This window comes from Semicossyphus pulcher, unplaced genomic scaffold, assembly GCF_022749685.1.
Source record: "Semicossyphus pulcher isolate SPU_LCO1_2020_fin unplaced genomic scaffold, fSemPul1.0.p SCAF_19, whole genome shotgun sequence".
Taxonomy (NCBI): domain Eukaryota; kingdom Metazoa; phylum Chordata; class Actinopteri; order Labriformes; family Labridae; genus Semicossyphus; species Semicossyphus pulcher.
Window position 1 is genome coordinate 16058493 of NW_027211692.1, and position 22898 is coordinate 16081390.

General features: G+C 43.3%; 2 protein-coding genes across 3 annotated transcripts; both read left to right on the forward strand.

The window, feature by feature from the left end:
- The first annotated feature begins 113 nt into the window (after positions 1 to 113).
- On the forward strand, positions 114 to 1863 carry cryba1a (crystallin, beta A1a). Its single transcript, XM_069668590.1, has 5 exons — positions 114 to 152; positions 316 to 434; positions 1027 to 1168; positions 1448 to 1590; positions 1716 to 1863. The coding sequence occupies exons 1-5, from the start codon at positions 114 to 116 to the stop codon at positions 1861 to 1863; spliced, it is 591 nt and encodes a 196-aa protein (XP_069524691.1).
- Positions 1864 to 3271: 1408 nt separating this feature from the next.
- cpda (carboxypeptidase D, a) lies at positions 3272 to 22665 on the forward strand. Of its 2 annotated transcripts, none has more exons than XM_069668282.1 (21): positions 3272 to 4024; positions 4990 to 5237; positions 9854 to 9996; positions 10120 to 10289; positions 10715 to 11133; positions 11225 to 11416; positions 11884 to 12051; positions 12226 to 12335; positions 12473 to 12575; positions 13917 to 14059; positions 14142 to 14311; positions 14418 to 14714; positions 14879 to 15074; positions 15175 to 15310; positions 15478 to 15624; positions 16563 to 16661; positions 16773 to 16837; positions 17070 to 17201; positions 17332 to 17517; positions 20070 to 20172; positions 20582 to 22665. In XM_069668282.1, the coding sequence occupies exons 1-21, from the start codon at positions 3375 to 3377 to the stop codon at positions 20806 to 20808; spliced, it is 4104 nt and encodes a 1367-aa protein (XP_069524383.1). In that variant the 5' UTR covers positions 3272 to 3374; the 3' UTR covers positions 20809 to 22665. The 2 variants fall into 2 exon arrangements, with proteins under 2 accessions (XP_069524383.1, XP_069524384.1); XM_069668283.1 differs by having other exon boundaries at positions 16776 to 16837.
- Positions 22666 to 22898: the final 233 nt, after the last annotated feature.

Consider the following 22898-nt stretch of genomic DNA (forward strand, 5'->3'; position numbering starts at 1 on the left):
GTGGTAATAGGTTGTATTTGAGCTGTCTCTCTTGATTACACTTTGAAATCAAAGTATGATTCTCCCCCCTCTCTGTACTCTGCAGGTTAATCAGCATTGAGATACACAGTAGCATGGCTCTGAATAATCCCAACCCACTGGGACCATGGAAGGTGAGTGGGCTGTCTCACGGATGATTAACAAAAGAAGATTACATTACTTATTTAATTTCACACCCGGCCTGATGATGTCAATGATGTGTGTGTCTGTACACACATCAGTGTGTGTGCGTGACATGTGCATACTACATGTATGCATTTGTGTCTTCCTCTCCAGATCACAGTCTATGACCAGGAGAACTTCCAGGGGAAGCGTCTGGAGTTTACCTCAGCCTGCCAGAACATCATGGAGTGTGGCGTCGACAACATCCGCTCTGTGAAGGTGGAGTGCGGCGCGTAAGTCAAACAAAGAGCACGACCATTAAATTGTTATTAAATTCAGTAACAGTTTGAATATATAAGAAGCAAAGTTTATAACATGCTTTAAGGGGGCATGAATGCATACAGCTGGAGTGAGAGAGGAGGTCAGTATGAAGTCCCCCCAGTAGTCGAAGCCAAGAGCTGCATATTAAGGGGGCTGGTCCAAGCCTGAGCCAGCCCTAACTATAAGCTTTATTAAAAAGGAAACTTTTAAGCCTACTCTTAAAAGTAGAGAGGGTGTCTGCCTCCCGGACCCTGACTGGTAGATGATCCCAAAGTATAGGGGCCTGATAAGTGAAGACTCTACCTCCCATACTATTCTTAGAGACTTTGGGTATCACAAGCAGGCCTGCATCCTGGGAGCACAATGCTCCAGAGGGGTAATAGAGCACTATGAGCTTGTTAAGATATGATAGTGCCTGCTCATTAAGAGCTTTGTAGGTGAGAAGAAGGAGGGAGCAAAGAAGCAAGTAGGAGCTCAGCCATTTTTAGCAGGTTAAATGTGATGATCAGTCGGTTCCAAGTGCCCTAATGGTCGTGTGCTTGTGTTGTTGTGTCTGTCGTCCAGCTGGGCAGGATATGAGCACTCCAGCTTCTGTGGGCAGCAGTTTGTGTTGGAGAGAGGCGAGTACCCTCACTGGGAGTCGTGGAGCGGCAGCAACGCCTACCACATTGAGAGGATGATGTCCTTCCGGCCCATCTGCTCTGCTGTGAGTCTCTGATCCAATCAAAGGCTCCCTTTTTTCTGCTGTCCCACTTCTCATGTGTCTCCAGACAAGATTCAGAGTTAAAAAAGGCTAAATTTAGAGCAAAGAGACACTGTTGTTAAAAATAGACTTCAGCGCGGCATGATCTTTTTATCTCATTTCAATTTTAAGTCTGTTTTCCTAAATACATGTGTAAATACATACAATATACATGAACTAGTTCACTTTTACCGTCTTCTACAACAGCAAAACTAAAACAACTCTTTCATCCTCTGGATGCAGAACCACAAGGAGTCCAAGATGATTTTGTTCGAGAAGGAGAACTTCATGGGACGTCAGTGGGAGATAAACGACGACTACCCCTCTCTGCAGGCCATGGGCTGGGGCAACAATGAGATTGGATCTATGCAAGTTCAGAGCGGCTCGTAAGTGTCAACCTCTGCACCCACACGGATCACTTTAAAGAGGCCTCTGACTAAATGGGCTACATTACACATGGTGTGTAAACCACTTATTCATCATTAATCACTGCTCTCCTCTCCTCCTCCAGTTGGGTGTGCTACCAGTTTCCAGGTTACCGCGGCTACCAGTACATCATGGAGTGTGATCGACATGGCGGCGAGTACAAACATTACAGAGAGTGGGGCTCCCATGCTCAGTCCTTCCAGGTGCAGTCGCTGCGTCGGATCCAGCAATGAGACCTGCAGCCTCCTCTCCCAACCTCCCACTCTTTACCTCCTCCTCCTCCTCCTCCTCCTTCCTTCACCCAATCATTCCAAGCTTTAGCCAGCTGTATCAGACCTTAGTAAACTAAGGCTGACACTTCCTGGTGCTTCAACATGTTTGCCGCTCTTTTGTTTTGTTCTGTTGCCAAATGAAAATAAAGAGAAAGAAAAAAACAGCCAAAGAAGAGAAGCTCCTGACTGACGCCCCACTGAGGAGAGAAGGGGAGGATGTTAAAGGCCCTATCAGGGCGATGATGTTACTCCTCCTCATATTTGTGGGTAAACACGGTGCGACCTGTGATCAATAAAGAAGGAATGGGCAACATGAAATAAACAGACAAACAAGAGTCTGCTGCTAAACTCCTTTGTGCTCAGTTGTGATTCATTTTCATACCTTGCTTTGGGGAAGTTTTATGTTGCAGGACATTTACACTAAAGCTGCTCCATTTGGTTGTGACCTTTAATAGTTGCATATCATATTAATGAACACATTGACATGATCAATGAGTAGTTTAAGGTAATGGTTGATTATTGGAAATCCTGATACTGTTCTTTTAATAATGCAATAATCACATGGCTTGTAAAGGCGTGCCCTCTGGCAAATAGTCAAAGACTAAAACAAACTTGGATCAGGAGACTTTTTAGGAGCTTTGAGTCATAAAACAAACATTCAGCAAAATCTGACTCTCAAGCAAACAACCACTCAGGTGTTTTTTTCTTAATAATATATAGCCTCCAGTGTGTTCTTGTAAACAAATTTTGAGTTATTTATTTACATACAGTGCAAACAATTTAGCATTGCACAAGAATGTAAGATAAAACAAGCCACATTGACATACACATCTTATCACTGAGGGTGGCTGTAGAGCAAAGATATCAGAGTCAACAGATGTTTTAGACAAATTTATGAAAAGTACATTTTATGTATGAAAACAAATACGAAGAACAAAATACATTAAACAAATAGAGGTGCTGGAAATTATTCTCCACTTATGACATTGCATAAAAATAATGCCTGAATAGTTTCGTACCTTTATTCTCCTACCAAAAAACTAAATTGCTGGCCATGTCTTAACATAAAAACGCGTTAGTTTTAAACACCATTTGTGAAGTTCAGTAGCTCTTCTGACAATTATGTCATTTCACCAAACACAATCAAGTTGTTTGCCTAAGGAATTAACACATTCAAATTGACTACTGTTGGCCACATCATGAGCTGTTCATGTGTTTTACAGAGGAAATTGTGGTATAATGTTCTTAAGAAAACGTGTAGCTCCACCAGTCACCCTTAAAATGTGACGTCACGGTGTAGCCCCGCCTCTAACGAGGTTAACGGAAGTAGATGGAAACAGGCAGGCCAGACTGTCTCTGACAGCGAAAACACGTCTGTCGCGGGGGAGACAAACACTCATAAATTATTCGACCCTTGTTTTTGGTGTTAAATTTAAAAGTCCGAATGTTGTAGAAGTAGTAAATATATCAACATGGTCCACGTCTGGGAGCATCTCTCGACGACGCCGAAACTACGGGTGTCACTTTTCGCCTTTCTTTTCTCTCTTGTTGTCTCCCTCGGTGACGCCAGGATCCGCCGACATGCAAGAGACAGCCCGTCGACGGAGGAAACGGTAGAAACTTACAGCAAATACTACAATTATGTTGAACTAACCGGGCGTTTACGGTCCTTAGCCCAAACTTACGCTCACATAGCTGCCCTGTCGAGCATAGGTCAGTCCGTGCAGGGCAGAGAGCTGTGGGTTATGCGGATCACCAAGGACCCCAACACAGACGCACCGGAGAAACCCAAATTTAAATATGTTGGGAACATGCACGGAGACGAGACCGTGTCCAGGCAGGTGTTGGTGTACCTGGTGGAGTACCTGCTGACTAAATATGGAGAGGAACCGCGTATATCTGGGCTGGTGAACACCACAGATATCTACATCATGCCTAGTATGAACCCTGACGGCTTTGAGAAGTCCAAAGAGGGGGACTGCTTAGGCAAGAACGGGGGCAGAAACAACGCCAATGACATAGACCTCAACAGAAGTTTTCCTGACCAGTTTGATGGGACGATTGTCGAGCCAGAGAGTATCCCCGAGGTCGTGGCTATGACCAGATGGATCAATGAGAAAAAGTGAGTGTCTCTAGTCTGTGAAACACACTGCAGGGTCTCCTCAGAGCCCCAGCCCCCACAATCCTCAGCTGTTTGGGGTCGTATTGCCCTGAGCATAGGCTGGAATTACTTCAGTAAACTTCACTCATCTTAAACATGTTTGTTAATGTGTATCTCACAGTTTGGAGAGTGACAAACATTCCTGTCAATGACAAACTCAAATCCTTGTCTCTCTTTTTTAAGAGCTTAGAAGGCAGGAGGTGTGACTTACAACAAAGTGCTGTGCTGTTGATTAATCGATTAGTTAATTGACAGAAAATTTAGATGCATCTATTTTGAAAGTTACTTCCTTGTTTCCTGTCTGCCATAATGCTATCAGCCATCCAAAAGAACCACAGAGCACATTTAAAGAAATATTGCATTAAAATTAGCCATTAGCTACAGCCACAATTTGGAGGATGACAAACATTGATATCAATGAGTAAGTCAGTTAATCCTTAGCCTCCTATGTCAGTGCAGGTGTGGCTCATAATTAAGTGAGCTAACTGCTGTCTTGGCATGCAGTAATGGCAACTGAGGTTAACACTTCAATCCTGCATGCACACAAATATTCATAAGTGTCCCTGCCTGCACAGCTCCAGGACTGCTATGCTAAAAGCAGCTTCATATTTCATTACAATATTTATTTCTGTTAGATCCCAAAGCAGAGTTGTTTATATGAAACCGATTTTAAAGATAGGAACACGACTTATTAACTTTAACCTTTTAGAGTACTCACATGATCATGTGTTCATTAAAAGATGTTTGCTGTCCAAACAGTTGCTGAAGTGATCTCTAAAGAAACTTCAGTGTGAGACATGTGGTCATGTCTGTGCTAGTTAGCCTGATTCTCATATGATTATATATGCATGTCAAACACAATCTTTTAATGCTAAGTCCTGTCCCCTTTGCTTTTAAAATGTGCCTTTTAAAATTTGTCTCTCCAGATTCGTGCTCTCGGGGAACCTGCACGGCGGCACTGTAGTTGCCAGCTACCCCTTTGATGACTCAGCCTCCCACGAGCAGCAGGGCCACTACAGCCAGTCAGCGGATGACAGTCTGTTTCGCTTCTTGGCCTTGGTGTATTCGAAGAACCATTCTGTGATGAAAACTGGGCAACCGGACTGTCCTGATGCCATGGATGAAACTTTTGACGATGGCATCACCAATGGGGCGCAGTGGTATGATGTACCAGGTAAGACGATCAGTTTCTCATTGGTTTTCTAAGTGTTTTAGGGCTGATTATTGTATTTGGTTGAGTTCTGCTCTGTATATGTCATAAGAGCTCAACAATATCTTCTATAAAGCTAAAATATGTTGCAATAAGTCACATAGGCTGTGTCTTGTGTTGGAGGGCAGCAGACAAGTTATCTGTGACGACAGTCCAACCATAAATGCTGCTTCATTATCTCCTCATCTGAGAGCCAAGGACATGGCTTTTTATTGTTGGACTGTGTACAGCTCATAAGGGTCTGTACAAGCTACAACCTGTTTGAGGAAGCTCATACTGTAAGAAAACTATAGCCCATCCCTTTACTCTTGTAGCAACAAATAAGCTATTGTCATGGAAAGAAGGAATCAGTCTTTTCTGATTATAAAAGCTGAAGTTACATTACAGAAAGCAGCCTGCGCAGCTTTACGTACCAAAGCTGCTTTTCCTTCTTTTATTCTTTAATGAGCTCAGTTTAAAGGCAATGTAAAGCAAAGTTCAATGTTTATGCGGGCTCTGCTACATTTTGTATTGTCTGCACTGTGTGACTTGTTAAAGACATGTTTTGTGTAGACCCACTGATTCTTTATATTCAACATTAGTCGCAGAGCACAGTTTCAGTCATGAAAGCACTAAATAGCGCGTCCTGATTTTATGGTTGGCCAGGTGTCAAAACACTGAAAGAACTTAAGCACAGAGTGTTCATCCGTCAGCCTGCAATTACTGAAAGTGTTATAACGTTTACAGTAATAGCTCACTCTGAGCATAAACAGTCCTTTTCCCACTGGTCAAAAAACACCCGCTAACACCCGGCGTTTTTGCTTAGTGGGAAAGGCTACAATCAGCATTCAGACCCGGGTTAAATGACTGCAGTAGACCCGGGTAATTATCGCCTCGGCTCTGATCGGCATTGATGGGAACACAAAACTTGTGTCAACATGCTAATCTCCTTCCCCTCTCCGGTGCGATGCTATGCTCCGTCACTAACTTCTGCCAATCCTTGTCATCTCGGCTACAAATTCCGTCCTTCTCCATCCAAGCAGCGCTCGAACATCGTTGCAAATTTGTCGATGCCGAGTTTGATACACAGACTGAATGAGTAATAGATACAATAAAGGCCTAACCACCGTAACACCTTCACTGTTTACTAACCCTGTCTAAACCTGGAGAACACTCCACTGGCAATGGGAAAAGAGACAATCGGCATCTATAACCAGGGCTTCTTTCACAGTGGAGGTGTCTGAGAACGCCATGACAGGCAGTCAGCATGCACACAACAAGGACCATGAAATTGAAGCAGCTAAATGGAATACAGCCGCCATTAATGCTACTATAAACACCTGCGCTTTTCCTACTGTTGGATGTTAAGAAGGCTGCTGTGAAAAAGGCCTAAAAGCGGATCTTCCCGGGTCTGAAAAACCTGTGTCAATATGCTATTTTTGTGGGAAAGGGGTATATGTGATTGTTGCTCCGACTGATTCTTCGATTCAAGCTGCTTTTATTCCACTCCGTGAACTCCTCTCCGTTCAGGTTCACAAACAGCCCCACTCTTCATCACCTGGGCAGAAACTTGATCTGCATACTCTCTCTTTTTGTTCTGGTTGGTTTGTCCGAGGGGTAGGGAGGTGGTGATATTTGCAGCTTTAGGTTACCGCTCTGCTTTTCCTTTTGTGATCAGCCCTGTCGCAGTACATTTTAGGTTAGGATAGCGTGCCATTGGAATTGGGATTTGGCAGATATTATATTTGCCGTCAGATTGTTTGGCTTGATTACATTTTAGTGTGTTGTTTTCATGTTATTCCTTACCTTTCCCCTCTGTCAAGTGTGTCAGGTGTGTAGTTTGTACATTTTCCTCATTAGATCATTTAACTGTCTACCTGTTGCAAGTGTTGCCACTTATTGCTTGTTAATATGCCGTTACCTCTTACAATGTTTACCACCAGATAGAACTAGAGCTGTTAATTATGACCTAAGCATTGAGCAAACTGTCCTAAATGGAAGCAAGAGTTTGCTAGTAATTATCTTGTTTTTAATTGTCATCACTAAGTAGAAATGAAGTGACTACTGAATGGCTGCTTTAGCTGAATTTGACCTTCTTTGTTGTTGCTGTTTCTCCGCTCAAAAAGTTGATATTCAGGCCGAAACTAGAGGCTAGTTGTTAAAGTTCCTACCCGCAACAATGTTCGTATCTGAAGGCGAAGAAAGCCCGCAAAAAGTGTAAACCAGGTGAATGGACAATGCTCGTATCTGTCCCACTTGTCTCAGTGGTCTCAGTGGAAAAACAGTCAGTGTTGCTAAAGTGGGCTAATGGCAGATGACCGCAGCAGTCAGGACTTTGTGTGTCATAATGAGAGGCCCAGGCAGAGCGCCAGGACAAGAAGTCAGGAACAGGAGCTTTTTTGTTTGGCAGTCAGCGCCTGAAATAATAATTCAGAATAGCATGGTATGTTGACTCTTAATCTCGTATCAGCCTAGCAGCTGCAGAAAAGGGTGACCTTTAGTTTGTTGTTGTGAAATGTGGTTTTGTTCTTGTAAATGTCAGAACATAACTAAGGCACTCTGATAATGTTGTAAATGTGTTTACAAGACGTCTAATTTGTTGTGTTTCCTCAAGTCGTAGTCTAAATTGTTTATAGGATATTAAAGCTGTAATTTCAGGTTATTGCTATCCAGCATGTGTTGAAAGATGCACATGACTGCCTTAAGGCACAAACAGGAACAAGGTCCAGGATATTCTTTTACTGTATGGAAATACAGCTGTGATAATCTGAGGCCCTGCAAGAGCCTGAGAACATATAGCCATACACCGGCTTTGTCACTGTAAGACAGTCGTTCTTCCTCCTTCATGTGTTAAAACATTTAACTTAAAGTGACAAAACACCTTTGTTGTAAGCATCAGCCCAGCACCCTTCAACTTCTTGTTCACACTTCAGCTCCATTGTCTGTAGTTTCCTGCTCAGCTCAGGGTGTGTCTCTGGATCCGGGACATAGGCAGGATATTTAAGGTTGGGTCTGCCTGTCTTGTGTGTTCGCAAATGTTCTATCAGCATATGGGCTGTGTTTGCTTTAGGTCAATCGTACTTTATTTAGTTTAACTTCTTAAATGACGCCTAGCATCTTGTGACCCGGAGAGAGAACAGTTAGTGTTATTTGCTCATCATTAGCAGGAGAGATTTTTTTAACGGCTACGTTTGGTTTGGTTGACATAGCAGCCGGCTGACACCACTGGGAGGGTAAAAGCTCTAATGAATTGCCCTCACACACCACCCCTATTTAAACAAAGCTCAGAGGGCATGGTCCCTATTGTCCTGTGTGTTTGTACCCACCTGCTTAGCAGTGATAAATCATAAGAGTCGAGCCTTTCTGTTCACTCAGACCAACTGAAAGACATGCCTCAGGAACTTAAGTTGCTCTTTCCAGTTTCCAGTGAAAGACCTGGCAGCCAGACACCATCGCTGAGATTCAGAAAGCTGAACAGCTGTTGCTTGGCCGTGGGCGCTTCAGAGGAACTTGTGTGTTGTGGTGTATATTTTGGTTCCTCTGCACTCAGAGCCAGAGCGATTACCACATCTTAGCCTGCAGCTTTTTCCTCCGCTTGTAAGGGACACATTGTAATTTTCTTTACTGCATTTCCTCCTGTTTCTTATGTCAGGCAGTAATACGACTTTCAGGAGGATCTCATCATCAGTGATAGTACAAAAGAAAGGACTTTAGGTTACAAAAAGTCACTTTTATCAAAGGGCCTGGGTTGAAATTTAAAAGCCCCAAATGAAGCTGCACTTCATTGCCCATATAGAACTGAGTATTGTAAAGTCCTGGGTGTCTGGATATCATAGATATCATATATATATCATAGACGTCATATAAGTTGAAGAATTCGCTCACACCAGCATCTATCTGCTGTGGTGTGTTTACTGTCCTCCTCATTGTGACTGGTAGCGGTTATTTGTCAGTGTTTGCCATGTGAGCCCTTTCACTCCGGCTGCGACAAAGCGGTAAACGGTGGCTGTTCTTTATTGGGATCCTGTGGCCGTCCGGCAGGCAGTCATGGCAACCCTCCAGCCGGGGAGCCTCTGGACGCCTGCTGTCACTCCTCTGGGATGGCGGGCCGAACAGCCTGTGCTCCTGTGTGCCTTTTCCGTTTGGCTCGTTGGAGGTCTAGGTCGGCTGCCAAAGCTGCAGATGTCATGGCTTGTTGCCACGTTAAACACGATATTTAAACGGTGGCATTAAAGATACAAAGGCAGGCTTTTTTCTAGGGTATTTGAATGGCCTGGGGATCATATTTAGGGAGACAGCACATGCTTCAGACGTCACATTATGATTATAGTTGTAAACATCAGTTCCTGGCATTATATTTCTGTTAGCGATGATATTGGATTTTTTGCCGATATTTTCCAACCCTTTTCACCGATTGCCGATTTCGATCTGATATATTAGGCACTTGTTTTTGTCCACCTAATTACAGAGAACATCAAGTCTCCCCTGTAGTCGAGTCGATATCATGCCTACTCATATTGTAGTGGCCAAAAACTGCCATACTGCAGACATCTTGCAGCCTTCTTCACGCTTGTTTTTTAAATTGCTGCTCTGTTATCCAGGTGGGATGCAGGACTATAACTACCTCTATGGAAACTGTCTGGAAATCACCATGGAGCTGAGCTGCTGCAAACACCCTCCGTCTGCTGAGCTCAACAAGGAATGGGATCTGAACAGGGAATCTCTAATAGCCTACATCGAACAAGTAGGTCTCACATCAGCATTCATTATAAATCACCATGTACCCTCTGATTGTTGTTTATTTAAAGGTATAATACCACAATTACAGCCACATGCCCTTGCTAATTATACCACTGCTCTCTTCCAGGTCCATATAGGGGTCCGCGGTTACGTGAAAGAGGCCGTCAATGGCGCAGCTCTCGCAAATGTCAGCATTGTGGTGGAAGGCATTCGCCACAACCTGACCACAGCAGACCATGGGGAGTTCTACCGCCTCCTAATCCCAGGAACGTACAACATCACGGCTGTGGCCACAGGGTGAGTAATAACATTAACCTTCCCTCGCACAGGGGGGTTTCACAATCAGAGGTTGTGCTTAAAATGAAAACACTTTCATCTCTGAGCATGACAGCCCAGCAAGTGGTGTGTTCACTGCCGCTTGTTGCCCATTGATTGTCGGCAAAATACAATGAACAAAGCAATATTTGTAATCCGGCTTTTCCAGACGACCAAACAATGAAGCTCAGTCTCCATGTCCCACGCAGATTTTCCCACTAGTGCTGAACTAAAGACTGCAGAACACAAGCTACTTCCTGTTTCTTAAGTTCATTTCAGAACTTCCTTGTAGGGAGATAAAAAGAAGCTGCTCTGACCTGTTTTTATCTCACGCCATCTTTGACATCTAGTTAAGACACTTCCTGGTGGAGATGTCCTCAAGCACATGTTTTTTCTTCTGCTTACAGCTACACATCAATGACAGTCCAGGATGTCCAGGTCATTGAGGGTAAAGCCACAGAGCTTAACTTCACCCTGGCACCTGCTGTCAGTCAGGCTGCAGCGAGCACCACTATGACTACATCCTCCATGCCATCCACTGAAGATCCAAACATCTCCACCACCACCGCCAACTCCGCTACCTCCACTCAGACCTGGATATATCCATCTACAGGAAACAACCACAGCCCCACGGTACCAAATGGTCCCCAGCCCATCCAGCCTCAGGCATTTCGCCACCACAACTACGCAGACATGGAGCTGTTCTTACGCAAGTACAGCATCGAGTTCCCCTCTATCGTGCAACTTCACTCAATTGGACGCTCCGTGGAAAACCATGAGCTCTATGTGATGATCATCTCAGACAACCCCACCGTCCATGAGCACGGTACGACTTAGACGGTTAAAGAAATAACAAAGGGATACTTCCTTTTGTTTACATGTCATGAAGACCTTCCTGTCTTTTTGTTTCCATGCAGGTGAGCCGGAGTTCAAGTATGTAGCCAACATGCACGGTAATGAAGTGGTGGGCCGGGAGTTAATGCTCAACCTCATTGAGTACCTGTGCCGTAACTACGGGACAGACCCGGAGGTCACAAAGTTGGTCAACAATACCCGCATTCACATCATGCCTTCTATGAACCCCGACGGCTATGAGGTAGCCACTGAAGGTAAGACACAGAGACACACACAGACTTACACAGACAACAATAATGTAACACGACATGCACAAAAAAGACTTGTAACATTGTGGTAAATATTTGTTTGTACATGTCACACATTTGTCAGATAAATGAGGACAGCTGTGATATTTTAGGAGTTAAACAGTAATCTGATCTCCATACTAACATTCCTCCTGTACATGTCCCTAAGAGGTATCGAGCCTGCAGCTGTGTAAATAAAATAAAACAGGTTTTTAAAGTAACCATACCACATTCATATACAGGACGAGTATTATTTTCTAACAAGCACCTACAGATCTCATCAGGTGTTTGAAACCACTTCACCACCACCACCTCTTAGCTCGTAGCTGCTGATGTCTAACAGGAAGTCTAGAGGAGGTGGAGCTGAGGTTATGTGCTTTCAAGCATGATGGCTGCTTATCACCAACTCATCACTAGCTACTGTTTCCTCACAGGTGAAGTAAAGGGCTACAAAGGACGCAACAACAGCAACAATTATGACCTGAACCGCAACTTCCCGGACCAGTTTGTCACCATCACCGAGCCCAGACAGCCAGAGACTATAGCTGTGATGAACTGGCTGAAGAGCATCCCCTTCGTCCTGTCGGCCAACCTCCACGGGGGTACAGTCTCATTTTGAGCTCTAAGTGCCAAAGATTCTGTTATAGTCATGTTAACACTTAAAATATTCTGTATGTTTTTACATGTTTTTACATTTCACAAGACGCATAATCTAAAAGTGACTTCAATAACTTACACCAGTTTGCTCTGTCTAATGTCTGTGTGTTGTAATTTAGGTTCCTTGGTGGTCAACTACCCTTATGACGACGACAAAAAAGGGATGAGTGAATACAGTCAGTGCCCTGATGACAAAGTCTTCCAGCAGGTGTCTAGAGCCTACTCACAGGTAACTGGATGCTGTTGTTGTAGGCTCAATTTCAGGCTACAATTCTGTCTGCTTGTGGTTTAATGGTGCGAACTGGTGAAAACTTGAATACAACAGATCTCATTGTTGAGTTCTCTCTTGTGTGTGTATCCGTGCAGGAGAATCCATTTATGCACAATGGACACCCTTGTGAGGACCTGTACCCTGGGGAATATTTTCAGGATGGCATCACCAATGGCGCCAATTGGTACAATGTTCCCGGTAAGACTTTGTTACTCATCACTTTCATTCATTTCTACCCTTTTATATTTAGCGTTTTAGTTACTTCACTTGAAGCTCCTGTGAAGAGTTTTTCACTGGTTATGAAACAGACTGAAATTAATTCAGATTACTCTATATGACCTACAAAAGCAAACCAGACCATCAGCGACAAGACTGATTATTTCTATATAGTTATTTTTAATGCGTGAAACTGCTGACGGTAGGTGTGAGACGAGTTGATTAACTGCACGCTGCCTTTGTTTACATTTTCCAGGGCAAACATTTAAAGTGAGTGATACATATGACTGTTAAAGAAAGCAGGATGAGATTTTTTGTTAAACACCATCACTTAAAGGGCCAGTTCATTCGATTTTCAACCTCAGTCCTATCATGCTATTATGGGGAGCTAATGCCATTATGGTAGAATAAAAAAACAATTTCACTGTGTGCATTTGGACGCTATCCGATTCTCCAATGGGCCCTGGAAAACCTCGGCCAGACTACGTCAAATGAGGCCAGTGAGCTTGCTAAACTACACTTCCTCAATCTAGAACACCGCTTTCGATGTCATGTCTGGTTCAAAATCGTCAGGTTTGAAATGTAGACTGCAGACCTGAAGATTTTTTACACGATCCACCGGTATGTTCTCGTCGTATTTCAGTGTCTGTGCTGCTGTGACCCGTTGCCTGCACCGAAAACGGTAGTATTTCACTCCAGCGTCTCTCGCTGGGCCGTTCCTTTGAGAGGGAGGGGCGCAATACATGCTGGGTGTTGTAGGAATGTAGAATGGGCGAAACCACGAGCTGTTTGTACAATTTTCTCCAAAGCTATGGCGCCAATTTCAAATATTATTGCTTCTATCGTTTACAGAGACCACCAGCTTTGACTGACAGTGGCTTTTTCCAGGGGTGAATTGCTCCTTTAAGCATGTGCAGGACAAAATCAGCAAAGAGAGAAGACATACAGCTTTGTCCACAGGGGGCGCCAAAATCAACACAAACCAAAAGTTCCTCATATGGGCTTTACCTGGAAAGTTTTTTATAAGTAGTAAATTTGCCCACACCTTTGATCAACACATACTTTTATAGACCTAAAAATACAGAGGATTGATATTTGTTTCATTTGAAAGGTCAGGTCAGTAGGTTTGTTTGCAAAGGTGTTTGCAGAAGAATACATTTTAAAGCAAGCCACACACACTGCCCCACCTTCCACTGGGGTTGTCTAATTTTTCTGCGAACATAATTATGTCACATCAGAGATGCTATAATCCCATAAACCTTTACATGTGGCTTTAAGTGAAAGCCTTTTCTTTGAGTTAAAAAGAGCAACTTTTTCCTCTAGGTGGCATGCAGGACTGGAACTACTTAAACACCAACTGTTTTGAGGTGACCATCGAGCTGGGCTGTACGAAGTACCCCATGGCCAAAGAACTGCCAAAATACTGGGAACAAAACCGACGATCCTTGCTTCAGTTCATACACCAGGTAACAAACGCAGAACCTAATGTTACCCTCATCACTATACTCAGCTTCCATCTGTCATTTATGTAAATATATCTCTCTGTAGGTCCACAATGGAGTAAAAGGCACAGTCTCTGACATCAGGGATGGTACAGGAATTCCCAATGCCACCATTAGTGTGGAGGAGATAGACCACACAATCACAACAGCTCGTACAGGAGACTACTGGAGACTGCTGGCCCCTGGAACTTACTCTCTCACTGCCTCCGCCGATGGGTGAGATGTCGATTTCACAAAAATGACATTTCCTTCATGTTTCTATACATTTATTTTCTGTTATTTCCACTGAAGGTAACTTTAATTAACTTTGTCTGTTGTTCAGTTATAAACCCGTGAGGACCTACGCCACGGTCTCAGTGGATGGAGTAGAGTTAGTGGACTTCAGACTGACACGTCTACATTCAGAAACGAATGGCCGCACTTCCGAGGGACCCCAGCCCACACCTTCTGAGAAGCAGTTCCAGACCTTAATCAAGGACCTCTCTCTAGGCCAGGGTTTGGAGCAGCTGATCAAAAGCACAGCCACCGAGAGCAGCTTCCGCTACAGAGGCTACAAAGAGCTGTCAGCCTTCGTGAGAGGCCTCACTCTGAACTTTCCCAAAATTACATCTTTACACAGGTAGGCTGGTTTTATCTTCCCCTATGCTCCAGACATAATCCAGCCAGCAATATTTTCTTTTATGGATTCATAAATGTTTGATGTCATACCTTTTATATCTCTCAACTTTATATGCCTCAAGTTAATTTTGACTTATATTCTGGTTTCTTCTCTCCTGTCTCCAGCTTGGGCCAAAGTGTAGAGTTCAGAACCGTCTGGGCTCTTGAAATCTCCAACCGACCACTGGAATCTGAACCATCAAAGCCCAAGATGCGTTTTGTAGCAGGGATCCATGGCAACGCCCCAGTGGGCTCCGAGCTGCTGCTGGAGTTTGCTGCCTTCCTGTGTATCAACTACGGCAAGAACCCGGCCATCACCAGGGTGAGCTTTTTATATCTGGGATTGAGTTCAGTCCACTTTACAGGAATCTGGCCCAGTGCACGGTTCATGTAATTGATCCTTCTCCATTTCCCTTTCCTAGCTGATCAATGAGACCCGGATTGTCATCGTGCCGTCTATCAACCCAGATGGACGAGAACTGGCCATCGAGAAGCAGTGCACCTCCACACAGGGGTCGAGCAACGCTCATGGGAAGGACCTGGACACAGATTTCTTCGGTCAGTTGTGTGGACTTATTTTTTGACAAAGACACTGATAAAAACACAGAGGATTAAATCTGTTCTTAAGAATGTGACATATAAATGTGTCTCTTGTACGTACAGTAAACTGATCTTGCTATAAAAACCTTATTTCCTGTCCTCCATTTGTTTTCATCTTTTGTTAGGCAATGCGTCACAGCGTGTGGTGGAGGCCCAACCAGAGACCAGAGCGATGATGGACTTGATTATAGACAAAGGCTACACTCTCTCTGTAGCGCTCGACGGAGGCTCCCTGGTTGCGACCTATCCATATGACAAGCCGGTGCAGACTGGTAACAACACGATGCAGAAAACTGCTTTTTATTTATATACGCATTTAAGAATTTCAAGTTTAAACAGCCTTGTAAGGTTGTATAATTGATAGTGTATTTACTTATTAAAGTGGTAGTCTCAAAGATCTCAGTGTTGCATGTGTGACATCCACGGTTGGCTCTGGTTGTAACTCTTGATTTCCCTCGCTGACGGTCGCTTTCCTTTTTAGACTGTTTGCCTTCATCTGAGCGTCAAATTTGTTTCTTTTTCTTTGGATTTGTTGTATCCATAGTCATCGATCTTTTCTTTGTTTGTTCAGCCATAGTAGATTACTGTTTACTCACAACAGAGCGGAAAAGCAGACGCTTAGCTCCGCCTGCCCTCTCTGGCAGACGAACCACTGCTGGTTGATGAAAAACACTAACTGGGCGCCGCTTGTGATTTTTTTCTGCTAAAGTCACCACAAACACCCAGTCCATAATAATACTATATACTGCAAATGCAAAGGCTTTCATCAGTGGGCCATAGTCTCAATCACCATTGTGTTACCTCATTCGGCAATAGAAAGTGTCTTAACAGACATTTATTTACATGAAAATCTTGAAGATTATATCTTTAAGCTTTTAGTTTGTGTTTGAAATGAAACCATTTTAAAGATCATCATGTTGCCATGGCACTATTTTCTCTTGCACCACTTTCAGGAAAAAGAAAAAAGGTATTTTAAGCCCTGATCAATAAGGCTATCATGTTAGTTCCAGTAAATAGTGACTTGTTTATATTGTCAAAATGTTAAGAAATGCAGTCGTAGCACTAATGAACTCTTCTGCCTGCAGATAAACTTGATTATATAACAGCTTTTTAGAGAGAGGAACACATCTCAACACTGATTGTTGTTAAATATCTCCTTACTGAGCTAAATTTGGCTGTTTTGTTTTTAGCTTTTTCTTTTTTTTTTCAGTTGAAAATGAGGGAACATTGAAGTACTTGGCCAGTGTTTATGCCAACAACCATCCCAAGATGCACCTGGGGGACACTGGATGTTCAAATAATGGTCAGAGTAAGTAATTTAAGCACTTTTAATAATTCCCGTTGTCATGTTGGTGTGGAATATAAGTTATTTATAAGACTAAAGTGGTGTACAGCTAAAAGAAACGTGTCTGTTACTCAGTAGGCAACATCCCAGATGGAGTTATGAGGGCAGCAGAGAGGCAAAGTCACATGGGGAGCATGAAGGTAAGTGTCACTACCCCAGAGTCATGCTGCTGTTATGTACAAAGTATTTGTGTTTTATCGAGCTATGATAAAAAATAAACAAGCATATTTTCATTTTTATTGGTGTTGGGCTGTTTGAGAACTTGTTTAGAAGTTGTAAGAAGCTGAATTTCTTTTATGTGACATTACAAGCAAAGCCAGAAATGTGCTTCTGCTGTTTTATGCATCACTTTGTGTCTACGTGTCGTTTCAGGACTTCAGTATGGACTTTGGTCACTGTCCAGAAATCACTGTGTATACTGGCTGCTGTTTTTACCCTCCCGCTGAGCAGCTGGCTGCACTCTGGGCCGAGAACAAGAAGGCTCTCCTAAGCATGCTGGTGGAGGTATGGGGCTAGATTTTATCAGCGCGGCATGGAGCCTTTAAACATTGCTACATATAGATTTTTAAGCTGTATATTGTTTCTGCCATCATCATCCAACCTACATTTTTCCCTCCATATCCCCCTCATCCAGGTCCACAAAGGGGTGCGTGGCATTGTGCGGGACAGGAGTGGAAAGCCTATTGTCGGGGCGATCATTGTGCTGAATGGGGGAGTGAGAGTCTTTACTGCAGAGGGCGGCTACTTCCATGCCCTGCTGGCTCCTGGCAACCACAACATTGAAGCTGTTGCTGATGGCTACCAACAACACCGTCAAACGGTACACAGTCGGACTGTTTACTCACGTTTTATTTTGCGGGGCTGGAATTTACTAGCTGTAAGGAAAAGTTATCGAGGCATCTTGTGCCTAAGAGTCACTCAAAATTCATACAAAGTGGAAGTTTAAAAAAGTTTTAAAATTAAGATATTTTTTTAAATATGGAAAGGGCAGTTTGCCAATTTTCAACCTCAGTCCTATCGTGCTTTTATGGGGAGCTAATGCCATTATGGTAGAAAAAATATGCAATTTTGCTCTGTGCCTTTGGAGGATGCTATCTGCTTCTCCAATGGGCCCATGAAAACCTCCGCCAGACTACTTAAACTTCGTCACCTGGCGAAGGTCAGGGAGCTTGGTAAACTACACTTCCTCAATCTAGGACACCCGCCTCTGATGTCATGTATCGTTCAAAAGTTTGAAATGTAGACTGCAGACCCGAAGATTTTTTAGAAGATCCACCGGTATATTCTCAGCCTATGTCAGACTCTGTACCGCTCTGACCCATCGCTTGCAGCGACGTTAGTATTTCACTCCAGCGTCTCTCGCTGGGCCTTTCCTTTCAGAGGGAGGGGCACAATGCATGCTGGGTGTTGTAGGAATGTAGAAAGGGTGAAACCACGAGCTGTTTGTACAACTTTCTCCACAGCTATGGCGCCAATTTCAAACATTATTGCTTCTATCGATTACAGAGAACACCAGCTTTGACCGACAGGGGCTTTTTCCAGCGGCGAACTGCTCCTTTAAACATTTATAGTAGATCAAGCCATGATAAAGAAGATGTGACGTTTAAAGCATGAATGTTGATGAAAGTACAGAGTAAAATAAGAGTCGCACAATGTCTGGTTTTAGATATTTTTATGAAAGTGTTGAAAGCAGAAGCCAGCTTTGCTCTGGTCGCAATCACATGTGCACAGTTGAACAGATGGTGATCACAATATTTTAGTACTTAGCACTTTGGATACATCCCTTATTAAAAATGCAGCACTCACATATTATGACTTCAATGGTCTTGCATAATTTGAGGTGAAGAGGATCTTTGTTGCAACATGTCAAAGATTTGACATCAGTTCTTTTAAACAAACATTTGAAATATTAAAGCTACTACATGACACATAAAGAAAACAAAAATAGCCTCAATAAAGTATCAAAAGACAGAAATAAAAAACAGCACACTCATGTCATTTAAGTAAAGTCTTTGGGGGAACATCACTGTGGTTCCCCTTTACTGTCTATGTCTATGAAAGGTGTCCGGCGGAGCACGCAAAACCTCTCCACCACCTCCACCTTTCCATTCGTCTGCTCTGATATTTGAAGCGTGGGGTAGGCCAGCTCTTTAAACAGATGTTCCTTAACGTTCCGGCCCAGCTGCAGACTGTACACTGTGAGCTTCCCGCACGCACTGAAGAGCAGGGGATCCACCACTGAATGATACGTCTGCTGGTACTCCGGCACCGCGAAGCCGTGGATCATCAGAGGTCCCGGCTGACTAGCTGAAGTCCTCTCTTCGGTAGCCAGGCCTGTGTCGCTGTGGGGCGGTTTGAGATCTGGAAGAACAGCTGCGTTTCTTATATACCTGTCATCCAGGGGCTTTTCGGGGTCTGCTTCACTTTGGTCACAGATATGGTCCAAGTCGCATGTCGGGGCCACCATGTAGGTCCTCTCTTTAACTGTCTCCCCATATTTCCTAGGACATCGAATACTCTGCCTCAGGCCATAGGGACGCATTTCACTGCTCTGGAAAGTAAAGTGACATTAGTTTCCCTCCTTTAGATTCCTCTGTGTCTTAAAAAAAAACCATACAGATAGAAGGAAAAAAAGGATCAAGAGATGCACTTACTCTTTGGCAACACCTCTTTGGGTGCATGTTCAGACAACATCACTGAATCAGGCCGTTTTCCCTGAGCTTTAGGTCACTTAATAATGACACCGAGTAAAAGAGAGAAATTCAACTTCAATCAATCAGGTTACAAAAAGTGAACTCTGAGATACTTGTGATTTACCTCTCACGAGATAGATGAGTAATTTTTGCATTTATATGAGCCAGTGCCCAAATGCTATTTTAGACATACCAGGCAACCTGCAGCACATTATACTAAGCAGTCACACCTGCAGATGAGGCTCGCTAATCAGCTAATTAACAACCCCATTTCTGTCGGGAGTTTACATAGACAGCTCAATGGATTTTAGAGGCGTTCGGAGAAACGGCCAGAATGGATGAGAGAAGGCGGTAACTGCTTGATGTTTTGTTTTTGTTGTTGCATCGTATGTATAGTTAAACACCTCAAAAATAAAACACCTTAACTATTTGAATTTCACATCAACCACCAACACTAATGTCGCTTTAAATCCAGCACCTTGATTAACATTTCACAACAGCTTTTCAATTGCAAATATGTCGCCTTGACTGCAGCATGTTGTAGTTGATATTCAGAGGCTGTAAACAGTTTGAATTTTAATGTTTGACTCTTATAAGTGTTGCTCCTACACTGCATTGAAATCAGGCCGTGTTTCAGGAAGGCTCAGAGGCTGATTGAATATGTTTTGCTGTGTTTCAGGTTGTTGTGTCTTCTTATGAAGCTGCTAGCTCCATCATCATTGAGTTTGACATGGACAACAATATCTTCGGCCTGCCCAGAGAGTTTGTAGTGGCCAGTGCAGGTAATCAAAACGCTGATGTGCCATCACCTACAGCAGGACTCTCCAACTCTGCTCCTGTAGCGCTACCCTCCTGCATGTTTTAGGTAAATGTTTTGCTCCTTATCAATCCCCTGAGACACTTCAGCTGGTTGATAATGAGCAGCTCATTCAAATCAGGTGTGTTAGAGTACGGAGAAACCTAACACATGCAGGAAGGTAGCTCTCCAGGAGCAGGGTTGGAGACCCCTGACCTACAGGTATTCCAAGCAGTACTTTCATGTTGATGCTGTGTTTTCATTCAATGCTGTAAAACCTTTAAAAAGCTAGCATGCTATGTTAGCTTACATGATTATATGAACAATAAAAGTCAACGGAGTAGCATTTTAATTGTGTAAGCAGACACTGACTTGTCTATTCTTCCTCCCTGCAGCGGCCTCCATGACAGCTCTGGTGGTGACGGCCTGCATCATCTGGTGCGTGTGCGCGGCCAAGTCCAACCGTCAGAAAGACGGCTTCCACCGATTGCGTCAGCACAGAGATGATTACGAAGATGAGATCCGGCTCACCTCTATGGGCTCCAAGAAGGCGCTGCTCGCCCACGAGTTTCAGGACGATAGTGAGAGCGATGAGGAGACGCTTTACGCCAACAAAATCTGAGAAACATTGCACTAACCCGGCTGTTGGCTCAATTTCTTTGTTTAGATTTCCCCCCTTTTAATTTAACCCCCGGCCAACGAGGAACAGGCCGATCTGTTTCTTTTTATGGTGAGACGTAAGAGTGATAAAGACGCTTTGTTCTGTTACACCAACACGTTCTGTGGACTCACCTCCCCGTCACTCAGTCACTAGTGCTGCTAAATTTGCTTACAGAGCATCCTGCTGGTGTCTGGACTGAAGACCTGGCTTTCTTTTCTATTTGCTCCATCTCTCCCCGACTGGATCAGAAGAAAAAGACCAACGGAAGATGATAAAAAGAGGGAGGAAGTGATAAATGTTTGGTCCACTGTGGCCCTCATCCGTCCAGGTTCTGAGTCCCGCAGCTTTTTCATTTCCGAGCCATGTAAGAGTGCTTTTTTTAAGACCACTACCTGTCCGGCCGGGCTGATGGGGTTCCCGCCGATTAACAGTCCAAATAAACTTTTGTTTGGTAGATGTGAAATGAACTCTGAATGAAAGTGCTTAATCTCACAGGATCTCATCACGCTTTTCTGTCAATACTGGCCGTAGCTAGGATATTAGAGATTATATCTTGTGTCTTTTTCCTGAGAGAGCATTACCACGTTGAAGTGTCCGAGCCTTTGGGCGACTGAATCCAATACTGTGCCTTGGCTTCTGTTAAGTTTACAGTCCGCTCAGGCTGTATGCGTGTGTGACAGGAAGCAGCAACATAGTGACTAGATAGTAGTGCTGGAATTGGATCCATCCTATACTCAGGTGGTAGGAGAAGAGAGAAATGAAAGGACTGGTGAGTTCCAACGTTGCACTATTTCTGCACAGAGGATGTTGTGGGTAAAATCATTAAAGGGGCAAGTTCCTCAAAATCTTAGAAACATCAGGGAGAGTCTTACCAATGAAATGCGTGAATGAAAGCCTTCTCGAGAGGTTCAGGGTGCTCTAATGTATGCATGGAGGTCGCTTGAAATAAAGCAAGGATCGTCCCATATCATTGGCCAGAGAAAAACTATGTATGTCTAAAGACCTAATCACAAAAGAAATGTATTTTTATTTCCCCCCTGTTTTTTGTTTTAACTTTGGGTTTGTCGTCGGCCAATTTGTAACCGTCTGTGCATGGAAAGTTCTCACTATGTCTATGATTTCTTACAATAAGGAATATAAATTCTGTTTTCATTTGGACGTTTGTGTTTACTTCCCCACTCAGCATTAGTTTGGAGTGCAGAAAGGATACCAGGTTTGTCCGTCCATTAATAATCACTGTCTCTGAATCAAAATAGAAGCTGCCAACATGATTTAAAGGTCCAGTGCAAAGAAACTAACATTTTCAAACTTGTTGTAAAACCAAGGGGATGTAGATCATAATCCGTTCTGAAAAGAGTGGCTACTTTTGCATTAGTTTCGATTAAAATAGTTGCACTGAATTGTCAAAATCAGGTCTTAATTTGAGAATGCTATGCATGTTTTCATCATGTTCAGTAATTTTAAAGAATACACACTTGATTACTGAAGAATTTACTTTGATTTCCTGTCACTTTGAGGAGAGAAAAGTTCCTCCTCTTTAAAACAAATGCAGCTGTTACACCTGATATCTGTGTAAAGAGACACTTTTGTACATTATTTTCTTTCTCATCCAGTGTCTGTGGATGCCTGTATAAGAGCTTCTGAAAGTCGAGCGTGTTGGTGTGGAGATTTTATATAAACTGGAATCAGCTGTAAATAATGTTTGCAGATTGTGTATGGGAAAATAAGTATGATTCATGTTCGTCATGAATACACGCAAAACATTTCATAAAAACTCTGTCATGAACAAATGAAACACAATGAAATAAAACACCTCACAGCTGCTCTCTTGTTTGTGTTGCATTGTTTGGTACTGCTATGATTTTTTGTGACATTTTGAAACAGGCTACCGGGTAGTAAAGGAGAGGGAAAATAGTGTTTTGAAAAGATTTATGGGTTAATGACAGTTTCAGCACCAAGTGAGAATCTGTAATGTTGCAATGTTGCCCTTTTTTCAATTTCAATTTCACCTTCGCTTTTAGGATGTCAGAAATAACCCGGCTATAGCTTCA

Bases quoted from the DNA above. Each gene is read 5' to 3' on its own strand.
- cryba1a (XM_069668590.1), top strand. From the start codon at position 114: ATGGCTCTGAATAATCCCAACCCACTGGGACCATGGAAG. The intron at 435-1,026 runs GTAAGTCAAACA...TCTGTCGTCCAG, and splicing joins GTGAAGGTGGAGTGCGGCGC to CTGGGCAGGATATGAGCACT. The intron at 1,591-1,715 runs GTAAGTGTCAAC...CTCCTCCTCCAG, and splicing joins ATGCAAGTTCAGAGCGGCTC to TTGGGTGTGCTACCAGTTTC.
- cpda (XM_069668282.1), top strand. From the start codon at position 3,375: ATGGTCCACGTCTGGGAGCATCTCTCGACGACGCCGAAACTACGGGTG. The intron at 11,134-11,224 runs GTACGACTTAGA...GTTTCCATGCAG, and splicing joins CCCCACCGTCCATGAGCACG to GTGAGCCGGAGTTCAAGTAT. The intron at 14,060-14,141 runs GTAACAAACGCA...ATCTCTCTGTAG, and splicing joins TGCTTCAGTTCATACACCAG to GTCCACAATGGAGTAAAAGG.